The 21,646-nt window shown below is 41.9% G+C and overlaps 1 protein-coding gene across 3 annotated transcripts in view; it reads left to right on the forward strand.

Moving 5' to 3' along the window:
- The first annotated feature begins 2,251 nt into the window (after window positions 1-2,251).
- Window positions 2,252-21,646, forward strand: part of LOC148016269 (uncharacterized) — a 72,199-nt gene continuing 52,804 nt past the window's right edge. For 2 of the 3 annotated variants that reach the window (XM_087663831.1, XM_087663830.1), the window contains exons 1-3: window positions 2,252-2,726; window positions 16,487-17,836; window positions 18,399-19,403. In XM_087663831.1, the coding sequence (XP_087519957.1) occupies window positions 16,559-17,836; window positions 18,399-19,403 (2,283 nt within the window). In that variant the 5' untranslated portion in view covers window positions 2,252-2,726; window positions 16,487-16,558. The remainder of the gene's footprint in view (window positions 2,727-16,486; window positions 17,837-18,398; window positions 19,404-21,646) is intronic. The other variant, XM_087663832.1, reaches the window with a different exon arrangement.

Raw genomic sequence — 21,646 nt, forward strand, 5'->3', positions numbered from 1 at the left:
TATATGAAATCTTATTAATTGTATAGTTGTAAAAAAATTTACATAAATTACATCAATAATAAAGATGAACATATATTAACATAGTTATAACTTTATTTATTTGTATAATGATCGTTATATGTATTATTAAATATTACATATGTAATTATAATAATATAGATGCACATATTAATAATCATATATATTTGCTAATTATTAGACACATTATTAATTACTTCATAATATGCATACACCTATTATATGCTATATGTTATATAAGTACACATATTATTAAAACATATATACACATTATCATACATATGATATGTTATACATATCATATGTATTATTTTAATTGTATATATAAATTATAAGAATTCATAAAAAGATAAATATATGTATTATTAATAATTACATAATTATTATAATAATATATTTATAAAAATATTAAATACATATTAATAATGAGATACATGAATGATTATATACCCAATCGATTAAAATGCATATATTATAATTATAGCTAATACGAGTTATACATTAATGATAATTATGATTATATTTAATAAAACTTTAATTAACCACATAATCAATTCACGATTAATACTCCACTTATTAATAATGATAAATAACACATATATTATGATACTAATATATAGAATGCATTTTATATATAGTAATAATTATTTAATTATATGCACCATTAACTATTTATCTATTGTTATACAAAATTATAATAATAATATGGTTATATACATTTTTTTACTATCAATAATCATACATAACATTAATTAAAATAATAATTCATTATTTTGAGAGAGAGAGAGAGAGAGAGAGAGAGAGAGAGAGAGAGAGAGAGAGAGAGAGAGAGAGAGAGAGAGAGAGAGAGAGAGAGAGAGAGAGAGAGAAGGAAAAAAGTGGCAAAATGATTAAAAAATGATAAAGAAAGAGAAGGTTTATTAGGGGTGTGCTATGTAGATGCCAAGTGGCACCCCCAAAAACCTTTCAATAATAATTATATAAGATAGAATATGTTTTAGCAATAAGTATACATAAAGATTGATTATATGTTTTAGCAATAAATATACATAAAGATTAATTATGATAATAGAACATTATTTCTACACACACACACACACACACACAGCCCTCTTCCCTTGCTTATCAATGAGAGAGGAGGAAAAAAAAAAGGTTTTTGGGGCGTGTTGAGGAGATACGAGATGGCACCCCCCAAAAGCCTTTGAATAATAAGCATAGAAGATTGATTTCTTTATGAAAGGAAGAACATTGACTTGTTTGGTGTGACTTTTAGACTACAATAATGGCAGATTTATCTTTGTTTGGTTTTTGTAACATGTGGTCTCTATTAAATAATATTGGTTACCACCTTTGTTGAAAATAAAAAATGAGTTGACAATACATATTTTTAAAGTTGTGTTTTATTATATACATGTGTTAAGCTACCCTCTTAAGTGAATCTTTGTATTTTTAATGCATATACAAAGAATATGTATGCGTGAAGTAAGACCTTGTTAATCCATATATTCATTGGCCACATTTAAAAAAAAAGACCTTGTTAGATGAAATCAGTGGTGGCAAAAGCACAACATTACATATAGGGTTTACTAGCATTGCCCTTCTAATACAATGGTATGGTGACAAGGTATTGTAGGTCCCAAAAAAATTACCCATTTTTCACTTCGTTTAAGTGGTTCACTTAAACCTTGAAATGTATAGATATCTTGCTTTTGAAGAAAGAAGAGCTTATTTTAGAAAATTAAAGAGAAAGGGTGTTCTCTCTCTCTCTCTCTCTCTCTCAAAAGAAAAGGGCAGTGCTCTTACGTTTGTGCCCTTGTTTTAATGGCATCTGTACTTTACCCTAAAACACCAAGGCACACATGTTAAATAGTTTTTCGCAATGTAAATTCTGGCATATAATGTGTGAAGTATGTATACACCATAATGCTTTTGTTGTAAGAAGTGTGGCTTAGGGTGCAAAGTGTACATCATTTTTGCTATACTGCTGGCATAGGGTGCCTAGACTGTAGTATCTTTACTATTAGTTAAGGGGAGGTTGGGGGCAGGTGTCATGTGGCAGCCCCCAACCTCCCCACAAAGAAACGCGGGGGCGGGTGCCACGCATCCAGCACCTGCCCTCGCCGCGAAAATCGCGCCTGCCCCGGCGCGCCCCAGGGCGAGTCTAGGCGGGGACTCGTCATGTTATAAAGAGGGTATTTTTGAATTGGCCCCTTTAGTGACCTCGTGAGTCTTGCTTACTGTTTTTTGTATGTTCTATGCCAAGGGTTCTCACAATCAGGAGACCTTCATAGGCGGAACACGTGGAACATTCAGTCACTTGACAGTGATCAATCGCCAGGTCTTCTCTGCATAACTCTCGTTCAAACGCTAGCATTGAAATTCTGCACTATCCAGATCACGATCACAGCAAACTATCCGGATCACGATCACAGCAGCTCTCTGTTTCGCCACTGCGCCAGCAGGCCTTTGCCCTCCCTCAAATTACTGATCATCCATGGATTGAGAGCTACAAGCTGGCGAAAATATGTCAATAACGCTGAAGAAGCTTTCCATGGGAAGCTGCCAATTAAGGAGCAATACGAAGTACCGCATTTCTGCGCTTTTGACTCTGAATTGCAGATTACCTGCCCCCAATTCGGAATTTTGAACTTCATCGATTCTTTATGCGAAGATAATCTGCAATCGAGACCGACCAACCACGTCTTCCGGTAATCCCCAGTATATATGGCAGAGAAAGGTGCCTCAAACATACATGATAGCTTTGATCTTCTCACATCAAGTACGGGGGTATATATGAATCTGATAGGGTAGGATAATAATATCCTTGAAATGGCTTGCAGGAACACTCACAAATTCAGTAACCAGCACGATATCATTTACTCTGAAGTTGTATGAGTAACTTATACATCGTTAAGTAAGCAGTACAAGATCGTCTTGTTCCCAGCACGATATCATTTACTCTGAAGTTGTATGAGTAACTTATACATCGTTAAGTAAGCAGTACAAGATCGTCTTGTTCGCACATGGTAGGAATGGCTTCAAAATAAAGAGCAGAAATCATTACGCTCACAACTTCTATTAGTAACTTAAATAGTTGATTAACTAGTGGAAGGTCTTCCTCTTTACATATGTCAGCATTGGTTGCATAAGAAAGTCAAGAAATGACTTCTGCGAAAGCAAACCAGAGACAGTAGGGTTTGGAGGGAGAAACATAGAATGTGTATGGCAAACACTAAAAGAGAAGAGAAACTCAAAGAACATAGAAGAAGAAGATGATGAAGCATTGAATCATGCTAAGTGAACAAAGTTGATATAGTGGAGCCGAAGCTCTAAAGATAACTTCATTGTCTTGTTTGAATTGTAGAGAATCAACACAGTGAAGGGAGCGAAATGCAGTCCTTTGGCAGTAGGATGCCGAAGATATATGGTGAAAGTGAAGAACAATTGTTGAGGCATCGGAACAGAGTCCTCTGATGTTGTCTGAGTTGAGGAAGAGCTGATGCCGCTGTCAAGAAGTGTGCTAGACTGCTAAATGCAGCTAAGTAGATGATGCATGTAGAGAGACTGCCACCTAGTGGAGAGGAGCCTCTAAATTTGCAAACGCAAGTAGAACCACTGACACTTGATGCTGTGGGGTGATGCCAGGTGGGGCAGGAGGAGCTAGGCTGTAAAATGCAGATCCTAGCAGTCTCTGGAGATGTTGTGAGATGGGGATGAGCATCCCTGACTATCAAACGATGCAAGGCAGATAGCGACGCTTGGTGGAGGAGAGTTGATGCTTGAGGGAGACAAGCTGGAGATGATGATGCTAGCCAGGAGGATGTTCTGAATGCAAGCCTGATGGAAGGAGACAGGGTGCCTAGAAGTAGAGAGGATGGAGATGGTGGAAGGAGAGTGTCAGAAGAATGACTAATGATGGGTATATGTATGGGAATGGGGAGAGAGACTACCTATAAATAGGCAAATACTATCTAGGTTGGCGCTCCAAAATGTGGGTACCCAGCCCTTTTTTGGGGCTGTCCAATGTGTGAAACCTAATAGTGAAGGGAAACAAATGCACCGAGTGAATGGTTTCTCAACAAAGTAATACATGGCAATCTTGCTCATATATCTAAAATGGCAATCAAATATTGAAGCTTTGGGCATCTAGTCGGAGTTGTCTACTAGCAACATGATGAAAATGATTTGATACAATTCAGCACATTGGAGTCTCAATTATTATTGAAGTAAGAAGATGCATCCTATGACAACAATGCACAATGAGGTGGATCAAGAGGACATCCAAGCGAACTTTTGGATTATAACATGCTTGTCGAATACATGGATATACTAGGGGATGCAAAATACGAAGATTGCTTGACAAGCACAAGCTATGAAGCCATTAGTGGTGATTCCATCATATTTCTTGTCATATGCAACATCTTATACTCTCTTATCTAGGGATTACCATTCAGCCACTCAATAAAAGATAAGCTTGATAAATGTCATGTGAGAGAGTAGCTTCAAATGGAAACTAGTACAAGGGCAATGTACTTGTACATGGCAATCACTTTTGTTAGAGCAGATTATTTTGCGTCTACTTCTAACAAGCTGATGATAATGGTGTGATGGTAATGATAACAAAGTGTTATCACATGACTATCTAAACACTGTTCATTGGCTTCTACTAAAGGCTTTGAAAAGAGACCAGTATTTGAAATGGCTCTAGAACTTGTTTTTTCTGTCAAGTAACTTTTTATTCTTTGAATCTGTGATATTTTCACATCTTGAACAAGGCAAGGTATGATCACAAGGAGTGCTTGTAAAGAAATACTCAGACACACAAACACTAATAACAATCGTACGACAAAGCACAAACTGATAAAAGAACACAGTTAGGGTTAGGGTAACTCAGAGACAATGAACACAGAAAATAACTGAAGTGATATAACTACTGAATATACAATGCTCATGCAGCAAACACACCATACAGTGAATGAATACTGAACCTTGAACTCCTATATCTCAAGGACAAGGGCAGGGGTAATGAGTTGGAGAGTGTGTTGTACTCTAAACGGATCCTGAATTGCAGCAAGGTAACCTTCAGATGTCGAACACCAGCAAACGTAGCAGTGAGAAGCTGAATTTGATGTAGATGGCAGTGAGGAGAGAGAAAGACTAAAAACGCAGACTGTAGGAGAGAGAAAGACTAATAATGCAGGCAGGACAGCCCGCAAGAGAGAGAAAGACTAAAAACGCAAGTAGGATCGCTTGCAGGAGAGAAAACTGCCAAACGTAGGCAGAACAGTCTGTAGGAGTTGGCGATTGTTGGAGGAGATAGAAACTGCCAGTCGATAGGCAAGACAGCTGGGCGCGACAGCGTGCAGAAAGTAATCGTAGGGCTGTGATGATGTGACAGGCTGTACGACAACAGGTCTGTGCAAGAACAGTAGTCTTCTGATTGGGATCAACTCCAAACTACATGAAGAGGGTTGAAAATCGGGCGCCAACTGATGTTGACAACAATGGACAGCTTTGGTTGAGATGTAACACTTTGCGAATGGGATGTGGGCAGCAAGCTGAAACACTTGAAATCTGCAAAAATGAGATTATTGACTGAATGGAGGGCAACATATGTATTTATAGAAAGTTTGGGCCCTCCCAAGTGGGTTTGTACTTATGGGACACAAAAACTCTCTAGGATCACATTTCTTTTAAATAAACTAGGTTTCTTCATTAATTAATCAAGTTTTGGGGCTGTTTAAGTAAAGCTAATGCATTTTTAGCTCAACACCCCTTCTCAGTCCCAACAACGGTGCCACAAGAAAGATTTGTTACCCCAAGGCATCCCACCCCAAAGCAGCCAGAGCATCGGACAAAGGGTGCGCGTTGGCTGCCCAGTGGCCTACTAAGACTAGAGAGGCAATGGTAATATTACCAAGAGAGCCCAAGTGATCACCCCAGAGAGGACAGGGCATCAGACAAAGGGTGCACGTCGGCTGCCCAGTGGCCTACCAAGCCCTACAAAGGTGGATATGGACATTTTTTTTGTTGAAATTTGATAGGTTTAGCATTTAGTGGGGTTTTAAATCAATTTTCGTCCTATTGAGTATCCGTGCCCCAAACGGGAGAAGGATAAGGATGGTCAGACCCAAGACCTTCACAAAATAAGCATACTATCCCTACCATTATTGGGTGTTGGTGAAGAAGAATAAGGCTAAGGTGCAGATATAGCAAATATATGAAGCAAGCAAGACAAGCAAAGTAAGGAAGCAATCTAAGGAAAAAAATAGCCTTGGAGATTGCCATGGGCAATGCCACGAATATAGTGGATCCAGAGTTGACCACTCCAAAAGACCAAAAAGGGATAAATGTGCACAGAGGTATGTTTACGTGAATAGAATGCCAATTCATGGGGTAATGCAAAGGGTGATGCAAGATGTCATGCCACACAAGATGCAATGCAACGGTGCTACTTGGACAGTGCCCTCACATGGGAATTGTTCACTTGCCCAAGCACCCTTTTGCAATCAGGTCATCCTGACAGTGCGGATGAAGTTACAAATGTCCATAATATAATACAAGAATGAATGTCTAACAACGGTAACCATCGTCACTGTCATTATCAAGAGTAGAAGCCGCCCCTTCTTAAACTGGAAGGGAAAGCAAGAGGGAAGCACCCTCTCCCTATCAAGTTGAAGAAGTAAGGGAGGGTGTACCCAAACCGATCTTGGGTAACAGGTACTGAAGAACCGGCCGGTTGACCGCTATGGCCAAAATATTTGCAAAATTGTTGTATGTAGGCATAGACTCTAGCGGATAGTGCCTAGCTCAACCTACTCTCTGGAAAAATGAAAGTGGACTCCCACATGCCGTGTCAGTGGTGTAATGATCGGATTGCCTGCAAGGGCAATGGCACTCTGGTTGTCGCAGTAGACAACGATTGGAGAGTCGCATGGAAAATGAAGTTCCGCTAGTAAACTCCTCAAGTAGATGGCCTTGGTGGTGCCATCGAAGAGAGCCCGGTACTCAGCTTGGGCCATGGAAGTCGCCACCATCTCCTGCTTATGGCTTGACCAAGAAATAGGAGCCATGCCCAAGGTAAAGAGGTAGCCGCCATGGGAACACTAGATGTCGGGATCTCTTGCCCAATCAGAATCAGTGTACCCCTGCAAACATAAACCAAAACCATATGTCAGGCCATAAGAATAAGTACACCGTAAATAACACAACACACGACGACATGCAATCCAATGTGACATCCTAGGTGCTGTGAAATACTGATTGAGTAAGCTAAATCTGGCCTAGTGTGAATTAACCAAAGAAGTTTTTCTACAATAGAGTGATAGGTAGATGCATCGAAGGGTTGTCCTAGGGTATCCGTCGACAAATGGATAGTAGGATCAAGAGGCGTGGCCACTGGCCATGTCTGATCCGAAGTGTGCTATACCACTAGTTGAAGTGCGTACTTTTGCTCTGCGACACAAAAATGTAACCCCCAGAACGAACTACAACCATCTCCAAAAAATAAGACAACAAACCAAGATTTGTCATCTCAAAAGTAGCACTAAGCTTTGCCTTGATGTCTGCTAGGGCAGCAGAACCTGAGCCTGTGATGAGTAAGTCGTCAACGTATAGCAGGATATAGCTGACCCCCTCTGCAGTAGATCGAACATATAAGTTCGGGTCATAAAGGGTAGAATGGTATCCATGAGTCCGTAATAACTCATCTATCCTATGGAACTAAGATCGCGGTGCTTGCTTCAATCCATGAAGAGCTTTCTGCAAGCGGAATATCTTATCCCTCGGGTTGCTCCACATAGACTTTTTCCTCCAAATAACCATTCAGGAAGGCACTTGTGACATCCATTTAATATATCGGCCAATCGTGATGAGTAGCTAGCACGAGAAGCAATCGGAAAGATGTCAACCGCGCAGTAGGAGCAAAGGTCTTTTCATAATCAATGCCATGCTTCTGTCAAAACCCTTGCACAACAAGGCGAGCCTTGTACTTATCTAAAGTCCCATCGGCTTTTAGCTTAGTCATGAAAATCCACTTTGTCCCGATGACTTTCTTGTGGCTTGGACGATCCACCAATGTCCAAGTCTCATTTCAGTCAATACTCTCTAGCTCCTTCTCCATGGCCTTTCGCCATTGAGGGATTTGAAGAGCCTCTTGCCATGTATCCGGCTCAGAATGCGCTATATAATCGACTGTAAACAACGACGCAAATGAAGCCTGAGGAGCAAACTGGGCAAATCTTCTAGGTCCCTCCGGAGTAGAATCCGGTGGTAGGATCCAAGAATCCCGCACGGTCTGCTAGTACCAGGGAGGTAACGGGTCTCGCGGAGGGGACCTGGGAGATGAAGAATTTGCAAGAATGTCAGGAGTGGGAAGTAGACTAGGCTCAGTAGGCACGATCTGTGATGATGTGGAAGGAGAAATAGGATCGGCATCTTGTGCAAAGGATTGCACGATATCCCTCTCGTAAAAAACGACGTCCCTCCTAACGATCACCTTGTTTGTCTGAGGATCGAACAAATGATAGGCTTTCGCTTCAAAGGAATATCTGACAAAAATAAGGAGATCAACTTGGGGAGTGAGCTTTCCTATCTTATCATTAGGGGTGTATGTGTAGGCACGACATCCGAAGACTTTGAAGTGGGAAATGATAGGCCGAGAGCCAAAAAATGCCTCATATGGGGTATTTTGAAGAAGAGCCGCAGTTGGGTATCGGTTGAGGATGTACACCAAAGTGTTAACAACCTCGACCCAAAGGCGCTCAGGAAGCTTTGCTACGAACAGCATAGAGCGTGCTATTTCCATGATTGTCCGGTTCCTATGCTCTACGACTCCATTCTGAGAGGGGGAGTTAGTAGAGGTGAGTTGGCGAGAGATTCCATGCTTCAGTAGAAACTCGGAAAACTCATGGGAGATAAACTCACCACCGCTATCACTCCTTATGCAACCAACACGACAACCAATTTGGTTATGAACCTGCAGCACCCAAGCAGAAAAATATGTGAAAGCATCGGACTTATGCTTGAGGAAGTACATCCACATGTATCTAGAATGATCATCCACTATCAAAAAGAAGTATAGTGCGCCATTTAAGGCGGCAGTGGATGTTGGCCCACAATGATCAATATAAATCAATCTAAGAGGCTCCTCAGCACGATGTGTGGATTGTTGAGGGAATGGGGTACGGTGCTGCTTTTCGACATCGCGAGCTAGTTTTAGGCGGGGAAGGCTCTCAACCAGCTGACGATGGGATAACTCATAAAGAGAGTCATAACGAAGATAGCATAAGCGAAAGTGCCAAAGATGCTCATTGTTTGTGGGCTCCCGAGATGTGGCTAATGCTTGGAAGCTATGGAACATGGAGCCCTCGGCTGTCGGCTCGGTCAGAAAGTGTCATGTGGTAAAGGCCATTAGGCTGTGCCTCATTGCGAGCAATAACTAAAGTAGTTTGAGAGTCAAGGATCTCGACTCTGGTCGCTGTAAAGAAAACTGCTCGCCCCAACTAGCAAAGCAGGTGAACAGATAACAAGTTCACCCTAAGGTGGGGGACATGGTATACATTGTCCAACGAAGCCACATCCAGACCCTTGTTAGTGGCAAAAGTGACGCTACCTTGAGCTTGAATCTTAATCGTGGAGTTGTTTCCTATGCGGACCTGCCCGGCTGCAGGGGCTCGGGTACGGAAAATGTCCTCTATAGGAGTCATATGATGTGTAGCTTCACTGTCCATAATCCAAATAGGAGCTGAAGTGCTCGGCTGTGACGTAACCTCGTCGGGAGGCAACTCACAGATGTGGACAAGACTCGCATTTGATGTCTCTATGGAGACGATGTGGGCCTCTATAGAATAGTTAGACATTCCCTCTGGAGTTGAGAATGTTGTTGATTGAGATGGTTGGGGTAGCAGTACGAGTTTGATCTTTAAACTTGCTATCACCCTGCCTCCCCTGTTGGGGGTTGTCTGATTGAGGGGTGGGGGTCTGAGACTTAGATTTGGGTGTTGTGCCTCCGGCCTTTGAGTGACACTCGTCATCAAAATAACCAGTCTTTGACAATGTTGACAATATCTATTCTTTTTAGGTACATTCTGCCACCCTTGTTTGAGTTGTGATTGGGAGTTGCCTTGTGATTCCCTGGATTGATTTTGAGTAGAGATTTGATTTTGTTTGACTGTCCCTTTTTACCCCTTCTGAGAATGAGCAATAAGAGCCCCCTCTGAGGAAGAGGTCATATGAAATTGATCGAACCACCATGGGTAACCCAACAACTGATACTCAAATTCATAGAAAGTAGGCATGGTAGGCTTTGAAACTATACCTTCCATAAAATTGAAGTATTTCTTGGGAAGTTTGTTTAGAAACAATGATTGTCAGAGGACTTGGGAGTCCCCGTAGTGGAGAATTCGGCAAGAAGTCACCAATACTCAACCAACTTGACTTTCAAGTCATCCTGGTTAGTGATTTTAAAGAGTTGGAGCTCGTGATCAAGATTTATACGATGGGTCCTATCCCGAGCTGCATAGCGGTCAGCCAAGTGTGCCTATCGCTTTGACGCTAAGTCAAAATGTTGAAGCTGAGAATGAAACTTAGGCAATAAGCCCTGCATCCGCTCGACAATAGCGGAGGCATTCCTAGCCTTCCATGAGCGAACAACCTCGTATGGAACAAGTGTGGGATTGGGTTGGGGTTCCAACCCCTGCACGAGATCCCATAGGTTCTGGGAGTCAAGGACATGTCTCATCAAGTTCGACAAAGTGGTAAAGTTTGACCTGTTAAAATGAGTTTTATCATTGAAAGCATGCTTGGCAAAAGATGAGGTGGAACCATGAGGTATTTGGAAAGTGGGATAAGATGGAGATGGAGGGTAAGATGGTGGTGGTGGGTGTGTCTGATAGTAAGAATGAGGGGAAAAAGGTGGGTAGGTAGAAATAGGTTGGGAGTGTCAAATGAGTGCCGATTGATGCGGAGGCATTGGAACATGAATGTTTTCATAAGGTGCCAATGGAGGTGGAGGCACTAGGACACGAAAGCACTGTGTCCAAAGCTTGGTTGGGGCACAACAGAATGACCAGAAGGTCCACTAGGTAATGCTATAGAGGCAAGCTGTGGTACCAACTGATCCACACTTGGGAGAGACTGGGGGGGATATCCAGGCTGCAATGATCCTGAAAATGTGTGAGAAGTAGGTGGAACACCACCCGATGGAGGAAAGGATGAGGTCCTAAAGGCGGTGCCTATATTTCCATAACCCTCGGGTGCGGTGTGATGTGCAACATGAGGTGTTTGATAGGGAAATGTAAATGGTGTGAAGAGAAGTGGAGAAGCAATGGAAGAATGTGGTGGGATGGGTGGGTTTTGAATTTGTGGTGTGAAAGGTGTAGATGCATTTTGTTCATTTTTATCATTTAATGATTGAAAATGAAATGATGATGCACAATGCAATGTAGAAATAGGAACACCAAATTCATTCTGATTTTAAGAAGTAAATTGAAAAGAAGGAAGGTTAGAAGAAGAGGTACCTGAATTTTTCTTATAATCCCTATGATGTGTGTTAACATACAAGAATTGGTCCTCAAGAGAATATTTTCCGTAGTCAATTGATTGTACTCTATCTTCCTCATGATTTCTACCAGTATATTGCAGAGCAGAAGAGGTAAAAGATGAAGGAACAAAAGACAAATCTAAAGTAGGATGAAAGAATGGAACATACTTTGGATCTCTTTTTGCAATAGGGGGACCCATCCTTGAGGGAGGTCTCGACGGCCCTGCAATATCATCAGATTTATGCGCAACATCCGAAGAGAGAAATTCATGTATACCTTTAGTGAGTAGCTTCTCCTGAAGGGCAATCCTTCGATCGAGCTCCTCAATCTTCTTTCGTCTAAAGTCCATGATCACATGATATTCTTCAGTGGAAAGCTTGTATAGCCTTTCTTCCGTGTTGTCAGAAGTGTCTTCCACCATGTCGGAACTTTGTGGAGCAAGTTGTTCTGCCCACTCTCACCCGGTTCTCGGCATAGGTTGTTCTAGAGATTGAATTGGTGTTGATGCGTTCGAAGTCATTTGAACCTACTGTTGTTCTTGCTTCTTGCGGAGAGCTTTCAAATCAAAGGCCTAGGGTTCTGAGAGAGTACCACGCTTTGATACCATGTAAAGAAATACTCTGACATAGAAACACAAATAACAATTGTACGACAAAGCGCAGATTGATAAAAAAACACAGTTAGGGTTAGGGTAACTCAGAGACAATGAACACAGAAAATAATTGAAGTGATATGACTGCTGAATATACAATGCTCATGCAGCAAACACACTATGCAGTGAATGAATACTGAACCTCGAACTCTTGTATCTCAAGGATTAGGGCAGGGATAATGAGTTGGAGAGTGTGTTATACTCTGAACGGATCCTGAATTGCAGCAAGGCAGCCTCCGGATGTCCAACACCAGCAAACGCAGCAATGAGAAGCTGGATTTGATGTAGATGGCAGTGAGGAGAGAGAAATACTAAAAACGTGGACTGCAGGAGAGAGAACGACTAAAAACGCAGGCATGATAGCTTGCAGGAGAGAGAAAGACTAAAAACGCAGGTAGGACAGTTTGGAGGAGAGAGAAAACTGCCAAATGCAGGCAAAGTAGCCTAGCGACAGCTTGTAGGAGCTGGTATCTATTGGAGGAGAGAGAAAATTGCCAGTCGATAGGCAAGACAGCCGGGCGACAGCCTGCAAGAAGCAATCGCAGGGCTGTGATGATGTGGCAGACTGTATGGCAGCAAGTTTGTGCAGGAATAGCAGTCGCCTAGCTGGGATTAGCTCCAAATTGCGTGAAGAGGGCTGGAAATTAGGCGCCAACTGATGTAGATAGCAATGGACAGCTTCAACTGAGATGTTCTCCGCGAATGGGGTGTGGGCAGCAAGCTGAAACACCTGAAATCTGCAAAAACGAGATTATTGATTGAATGGAGGGCAGCATACGTATTTATAGAAAGTTTGGGCCCTCCCAAGTGGGTTTGTGCTTATGGGATATAGAAACTCTCTAGGATCGCATTTCTTTTAAATAAACTAGGTTTCTTTATTAATTAATCAAGTTTTGGGGCTATTTAAGTAATGCATTTTTAGCTCAACACTGCTGTTATGAAAGCTTGGTCTATGTAAAAGTGGTTATGGTACATTGTATTTGGAGCTTGTGAGCATCCTGAGTGTCTTAATCCTCTCCTCTTTGATTTTGACGAGGAAAACTATGAAGAGGCTGTGCTCACATGGGATATTAATGAACTTGTGAATATTTTGCCCTTTTTTGTTACGTCTCCAAAAAAGTTCTTTTGGTAGTCACCGTTTGTAGGACTTCTCCCATGATTTGGGCGAAGCTTCAGTTGTTATACGAGGCTCTTTTGCCTATGTGTGCTATCACTCTTTATGGATAGCTCCAACAGATGAAGTTCGAGCTAAAGGATACGATTCAGCCTTTCTTACTTTGTGTCTTATAGGTATAGAAGCATCTTTGACACATGTAATCCATCCTTCCAAAGGCTCATCTTGCGGGGATTGTGCTCTACAAGCTTCCTCCAAAGTTTGATGGAGTGGCCAATGTTTTGCAGGCTCAGACGTCATCGACACTCGTTAATTTTTTTAAGATTCCTCCATGCTACTTGAGTACAAGACGCCTTTGTGGTCATAGGGGCGGCTTCCATCACAATTTGGTGGTTCCAATGAGGTCTTTACAACTTCAAAGAGGGGTGACAAGAAGAAGAGGTCAAAGGCCTAGTGTGTTATCACTGTGGTAAGAAGGGACATTTGCGCAAGGATTGCAAAGAGTTAGTGGCTTCAAGGAAGAAGAAGGAGAAGAAGAAGAAGCAGGATCCAGACTTCTCTGCTGAGTCATCCTCAAGCGCAGACACAATCATCTTCTCCAAATCACGAGCTTGGCAGCCCCTCCTTTTTATGCTTTCTAGTGCAGGTGATGTGGTCATTCCTCACTACTCTCTAGTGCCAGAGTGGGAGTGTGAGAGGGTGGTGAGGTGGGCAGGATAGCCTTATTTATACAGCTATATAGGTGCATAGGTTCTAGAGAGGGACGTCCCCCTGACGCATTGATTGAAGTTTGGTAGGTTCAAGTTCTGAAGCTAGGATTGACATGTAGGTCCATGATGGGTTGTTACTTGACAGAGAGTGGGATTGGCTTTTTAGGGCATTTTGATGCCAGTCGGCCAGCATTTAATGTTAGCTGATCAGCTGTTATTTAGGTCATATTTATGGCCTATATAATCGGTGCTTCTCCTCCTTACTTAGTGTAGTCATCACTTGGAGGTCCTGTTGGAGAGAGGAGCCTGTGCTAGTGCCCACACAGCCAATGATTCACTATTGTACGTGACTGTCTCATATCTGGTATGTGGATTCCATTTCCTGAGCATTCTTCTGAGTTCTCTTCTTTTGTAGTGTTCTTTTGTTTTCTCTTTCCTCTCTCTTCTGTCTTGTGTTCAGCAATCTATTTCAGCATTTTTTCACACTTCCGTTGCTGCATCCACTTCTGACACTAGCTGCTATAGCATTGCAGGCTTGCCATTGTTGGATAGCCTTAGATTGGGTTTGTCTTGAATCAAGCATAGGCTCTAATCTTAAGACGAGCTCCAAAAGTTCCTAGGATTCAAGATCTTGTTGCATTAGACCAAGTTGTACCATTGAATCTAGTCTTAACATTGAAAGTGTTATTTTTTTCTTTCTTGAGAAAAGAAATATCTATTAATAACACCTTGAAGCAAATTTCCCTTAGGTAAAATGCAAAGCACAAGGAACTTTAAAGAGTGTCTAAATATATTACAAATATAGTGGTTGTGTGAACAACCAATCTAATGGGCTATAATGCTAGACCATGAGGGGTCATGTGGACAATAGTGCCCAAGTCTAGGTTTGTAGGAGGCCTCTCTTCTTCTTCTTCTTCTCCTCCTCCTCCTCCTACTAGAGCCTCCCTCCATCCTCTCCCATCTCCCCTAGTGAGTGTGGATAATCTCTATCCAAATGCTCAAGAGAGTCTTGATTGTGGATACATTCTAAATTAAATGTCAATAACGTGGCTACACCTTGCGGTATAGATATATCAGGCTATAATACTAGCAATCAACTCGCATCTATGACAGCGTCCTTGGGTCATTGTACTTGTGAGTAATCTAGAGTGAATCTTGCTTAGATGCTGTCCAATGATGAGAAAAGGTAGGCTTCCCTGAACATCCTCATATCCACATACTGGTTCTCTATCTATGAACCGAGCTACAACCCCCCAGATTGGGACCGTAGTCTTTGTTGTACTGTGGAATGTCATCTTGAGGGCTCTCCTCCATACCTCTCAAGATCTGGGACATTCCCATAGACAATGTCTCTGTGTCTCCTTTGGCTCCCCACATCTCATGCATGCCATTGGGTCCCAGGTGTATCCATGCCAAGTGCGAACTGCTAGGCTCTTGTGAGCTACTGGCCATAGGAAGAGGGATATTTTCCTAGGCCTAAAGCTCTGATCTAGCCTCCTCCAAAAGTTCGATAAGAAATGGTTTAAGATGCCTTGTCTATGCCAATGGGAGGTGGCTGCTACTGGCTGTGCTCTTGTCCAGCTCATCTACATCCTTCTCCTCAGCTTAGTAGTGTAGCCAAAGAAGGCCACGTCACATGGCTTATCAAGAAACGGATCCTTCTGCAGCAACTCTCCTAGAAGCCACTGTAAGCCCTATAGAGGCCTCCTCTGATTAGCCCAATATCTCCATCCATCTTCAATATAGGTGACTAGGTCTGGTCAATGTGCCATGTCCTCTTGGAGTGTGCCACTACTCTGATCCTTTGTTTGAAGCATCCTGTGGAGTCTCTGAGGTCCAAGTCCTCTCATTGGAGGCATCCATCCTACCTGCTGTAGATGATAAACTACTATACCATGGCAGTGTTTGGTACTGAGTTTACTTAGGGTACACAACAAATGCATAATCCAAAAGAGTGGTTTGAGAGTAACAACTGGGAATATTTGGATGTAGAATAGCTAGTGGTATATCACCAATAAAGCAAGAGAGCCATGTGGCTACAGTCAATAGAGGAACTCCAAGCACAGGATATGGATAATGAAACCTTGAGCGGTTCCAGCAAAAAAAAAGGGATTATCAATCTAATCACTGAAGAACTATCTCAGGCATAGAATGATATATTTCACATCTATGTATAATAATGCCATGTAAATATCAGTTTTGTGTATTAGAAGTCGATACCCGTAGTTTCTACATATTCCATTTACTGGTTATAGTATCTTGATAATGCAAAGAACTAGCTTGTACCCTTCTAAAAAGTATAAAAACTGTCCATTTGAAACGCAGTTATAAACTCAGCTAAGGCAGGTCAAGCAACTGCTTTGAGACTGGTTTTAGATATTCTTTCTGGATTAGATTCTAGACTCCAACAGCGAGAAATCGGCCGACTTATCCCTTCTTATGAATGCAGGCACTGTGACAAGGTGGAAATGGACCTGAAGGCTTATGTGAAGTAAGCTCGGTCATGGACTAAATCTTCAGAATGGACAGGCAGGGTCACATCAGATCTTCCAGTTCAAGCTCTTTGAGCTCATTTGATAGCTGTTCTGATCTCCTTGGATCTCTGGAGTTCCCAACAAAAAGCTCTATGCTTCATGCAGCTGTCCCAGAATCACTGCAACCACATAGCAGCAATGAGAGCCTTCTAATGGGGTACAATGCTCATTCAAATTCTGAGGACAGGGAGAAGGCTGAGGCTTTATTAGGAGGTATGACTTTGGAAGAACATGCACAGTTCATTAAAACATCAGAAAAGTCACTTAATGTGTCACATTCCCAAGGTTTGATAGCTGTTGGTATCAAAGATAACATCTTAAGGTTACAAGATCTTGCTGGAAATAGCATTGTGGAGAAATCATCTTCAACAACTACAGACAAGTGTGAAGTAAATAAGTTTGACAATCTCGCTAAATATGATCTTGCAGAGAGACCATCTTCACCAACTAAAGATAAGAGTGGAGTAAAAAGTTTGTCAGTGATTTCCCCCCAAAGAAATTCTTTGAAACAATCATCCTCTTATTCTGAATTGAGCTGTCGTTTAGAGGTTGAGGAATCAGGGAGTCACAAAACTCCTATTCCAGAAATCAGAAGATACTCTCTGGACATGGAGATGGTCTTTGTTGAAGCTGCTGATGGGTTTACTGAAGAGAGTTCATGTAAGAGGACAGGCCTATCCACAAATAATTGTACCGATTCTGACAGTAAAGCACAAGATCTAGATAGTTGGCACATTGAAAGATTTCTGAAATCGGAAGAGGAGGAAATTGACATGAAGCAGCGAGTCAATTTAGGTAAGTTGAGTGCTGATCATTTTAATACTTTGGGTCCTGTAGCATCTGACTTGGATCGTACCCGAGGCCAAAAGCACTCCACAATCTCTGGAGAAAAGGCACTTATGGTCTCCGATATAGATTTTGATATCCAGGAGTTAGAGTATTCTATAAAATATTTTGATGTACAAAAGTCAAGCTCTCCAGTAGAGCAATCTCTAAGCACTGGATCTGCTGGACCAAAACCTTCCTTGAAGGAGAGTATGGGCAAAAGCACTGCCTATGATAGTCTTGGTAGGCTGACAGAAATTCAACCAAAGCACAAAAGTGAAAAAAAGTTATTGGATACTGATATAAGCAAAGACATGCCTAAGCTACTGTCAGAGAAACTTGCAACAACATTGCCAGACAAAAAGTGGAAGGCGATTGGTCTCCAGGAAGATGCTAGAAAGTCCGTATGCTGGGTAGAAGAAGATTTGGGTCCAGATGAGGTATGGTAAAATCATGCTCTTGCACTCATTTTATAAATTTTAGTCTCAGCATGATGCGTTGATGTATATTTCTAGATTAAGGTAAATGATGTTTGGTATGCAAAATCAGTGGGTTCAAATCACAAGCGGACAATGTCAACCTAAACTGCAACTTTGGGAGACCTTAATTCTTGATCAAGTTTTGTTTCCCTTAAAATAGTTTGAAGTTCCTGTTTTCTAAGATGTGCATTTATACATGTTGATAAAGGTTTTGTAGCTCATGTAAGATCAACTTATAGCATGCTAACTTTATATAAACTATCTCCAGTCTGTCCACAGCAGATGTGAGCTATACATGCAGTAACTGCCATTAGCTGTCTGTGCACCCATGTAAACACTCCTCTTTCTTGAAGAGTCAATTCGACCATCCTGCTCTATTTCGAATTTGCACCAAAGTGGCTACCATGATTTGAAGGCTTCATGATTTAACTACATGTCATCATCAATTTGGAAGAATACTTGAGTAAAACAAATTACTGAGTCCACTTTGTATTAATGGTTCAAATTTTGTTACTGCTCAAAGATTTTCAGGTATCTGGAGGCTTTGGATGTCAAAGAGACATATTTAGATACTATCGATGATGCATGTCTCCATGAAGCTACAGGCGGAAAAGGGAAATCTGGAAAGTCCATAAGTAGCTCAGTTATTCTGGGTGACAGAATACCTTACAAACTGGACTGGGTTGAAGTAGTTGGGGCTAGTCAGAGAAAAGGTGGTGCTTCGATTGGAGAACGGATGGTTGGTGTAAAAGACCATACGGTGTACTGTGTAAAAGTTTGCAGTGGCAAAAAAAGTTGGGAAGTGCTGAGAAGATATCGGGATTTCATTGATCTAAATTGTCAATTAAGAAGATTGTTCAATTCTCAGACAGGAAGGTTTCTTCCTTCACCATGGGAGGAGCTGGAAGCTGATTCACGCAAAGTTTTTGGGAATACTTCACCAAAAACAATAGAAGCTCGAAGTTGGCGTATGGAAAAGTGTTTGCAGTCACTTCTTCAAGCAGGCCCACCATTCAATACTGCATCTCCTTTATTTTGGTTTTTACGCCCAAAAGGGACCATTTCAGGCTTACCTTTTGATAACAACTCAGAAGTTGGTCATTCATTCTCACAAGGTCTGAAAGTCCAATTGGGTGCTTTGGACTTGCCTGGCTTTCAATCTACTCAATCATGGCTGAATGGACAAAGGGACAAAGAAAGTAGTCTTTCCTGTGAGGGAAAGATCATGAACGTTATTTTGAAAATTCACCCAACAAAGCCTTTCGAGCAGATACTTGATGCCCAGCAGCATTCTTGTGCAGGTTGTTATAAGCATTTAGGTATAGAGAATGGTTTGGTGCGGAATGTTGCACAAACAATTAGGCGGCAAACACCCAGGCTATGTGAATATAGTGGGCAGCTCTTTTGCACATCCTGCCATTTGAAAGAAACTGCAGTTCTTCCTGCTCATGTATTGCAACATTGGGATTTTACTCCACGGAAGGTTTCTCAACTTGCAAAGGCATATTTGGATTCAATATATGATCAGGTGATCTCACTTAGAATGGTTAGTCAGTAATCAGATCTAGAAAATTGTTAAGCATTCTTTCACAAGATTGATTTTCACTTTTGTGCGTTATCAGGGAATTTTGTTTCAGGAGTCTTGCTGTGAAAGAAAAGATCAACATGAAGATCTTAACTAAATCAATTGGGATACTTTTATTATGTGAACCATGCATGTGTGGTTTAGTTTGCTATATGGCATGATTGCTGGTCCCTAAAGTTATTTATGTGATTCTTTCATATATTTATTTTTTCTTTGGTCTGGGTTTGTGTGTGATGCAGCATGGCTCAGTGTGGATTTCATCATATTTGAGATGGGGAGGACAAAATAATTCGCAAGAGTTCATGTCTCTCAGATTGTGTGCTTAATTGTTGAGATTTCTGAGTCCAGGTCCATGTCAATAGATGTTCCTTTCCCTGTTGTTTTGGCCAGTTATAGTCATATTTCAGGTCAGCCTGAATACGACCATCTGAGGGGCAGTATGGATAAAAAAGGCAAACCAATCTTTGTGTCTTCATTGTGTTCATTCATACTTTTGCTGTCCATTCTTCTTTGTCTCTGTTTCTATCAGAGTGTTGAGTCTATCCTCACCATTGAAGCTTACCCCAGAATGTGGATGATTGCTGTTTGTGGGAACATTGCAGCTTGCAGCTATGTTTCTCATGATAGAAGTCTGATTGTGTTTGCTGGTGTAGTAGCATTCAGCCCTTTCTGAGCCTCTAGCATATGGTAATGTGCAAAATACAAGTCAGAGGACTGCTGTGTTTAGGTAGGATCCTGCAGGTGATGCTATCTCAGCCTGCGTTTTTGCAGTTCCATCTCTTTGTCTCTCTTTGTGTCTCTCCTTTTTTTCATGAAGATTCTTGAATTAAATGAGAATATTTATGCATCGGGCCTTCTGGCCAGCCAAACAAAATCACAGCAATCATAAGTAAAGCCAAAGGGCTACCAAAACAGAGCACACAAATATCATGTGGGGGGCACAATAGGAGTGGAGCGAACCAATATGCAGCCATGGAGCAGCCCCTTCATGGAAGAAATCTTCCATAACAATAATCCCCAAACACAAGCCATGTGACCATAGATACCCAAGGCTGAATAAAAAATAAAGGCATTATGGGTGTGCCAAATGTGCCAAAGAGCAGTCCATTTCAGAAAACTGAAAAGGCAAGGATGATTTAACTGAAACTTGCCCATGACCCAGGAACGGATGGCTGTTTGCTGTTCTATAGTTCATCCCGTCTACTATTCCTTACTACAGGTTAGTTTTCAGGTGGAAATCTTGGATCTCCGGGATTCTCTTCTTCTTCACCGTATCTCTTTTTGCTCCTCTTTCTTCATCCCTTTTTGGGCCTGAGAGGGGGTGTTGAGAAACCACTTTTTTAGTTCACACACTTCATTTAGGGTTTTGCACTGATAGCCCCAAAAAGGGCTGGTGTCCACATTTTGGCCAATTTTTTAGTGGGCGGCAACATAGTGGTGCGCCACCCTAGACAGCTTATGCCTATAAAGGGCAGTCACTTCATTCATTCTTAACCACCCCACCACTCTCTTCAATCATTCTTTAGCCCTCTTCCTTCATCATCAAACACCCTTTCCTTCCTTCACTAGCCCCTTCCACTACCCTCACACCCCTTTAGGAGGACATTACAATTCATGGCTCTTGGCTACTTTCACCCTTCCTCTTCTACTTTAGGCGCCTTGTTCCATCATCGGGCCTTGCATTTGGAGCATCTTTCACCTGGCATCACCATCATTTGCTTGGCGTCATCACCCTTTTCCATCAGGCTCCACCTTCACTTGCATTTTTGAGTGTGGAGATCTTCTTCTTGCCTAGCGTCATCATCTCTAGCTTGGCGTCAGCATCCTAGCCCCTTTGGCGATAGTCTACATCACCTAGCGTTAGTAATCTCATCACTCGTCTATCACAGGGGCTGCTTGGACTTGTGTTTTTGTAGCGTGGCTCCTCTTCCATCACTTGGCATCATTCGTATGTCATAGAGGTTGCTGGGATCTATGTTTTTGCAGCCATGCTCATCCTCCATCATCCGACGTCATCATTATCCACTTGAAGTTAGCATCTGGGCTGCTCTCCCTGCATTTGACAGCTCCCACACTGTGGGATTTGCGTTTTGTTGCCCAGGTCACTACCTGGCATCAGAGGTTTGCGGTTTGCTCCCTTGATAGCTGGTGATCATCTTCCACATCTCCGACAGTATTAGAGGATT

This window comes from Lygodium microphyllum, chromosome 23 (assembly GCF_053477565.2).
Source record: "Lygodium microphyllum isolate KBCC chromosome 23, Lygodium_microphyllum_v1.1.10, whole genome shotgun sequence".
NCBI lineage: Eukaryota > Viridiplantae > Streptophyta > Polypodiopsida > Schizaeales > Lygodiaceae > Lygodium > Lygodium microphyllum.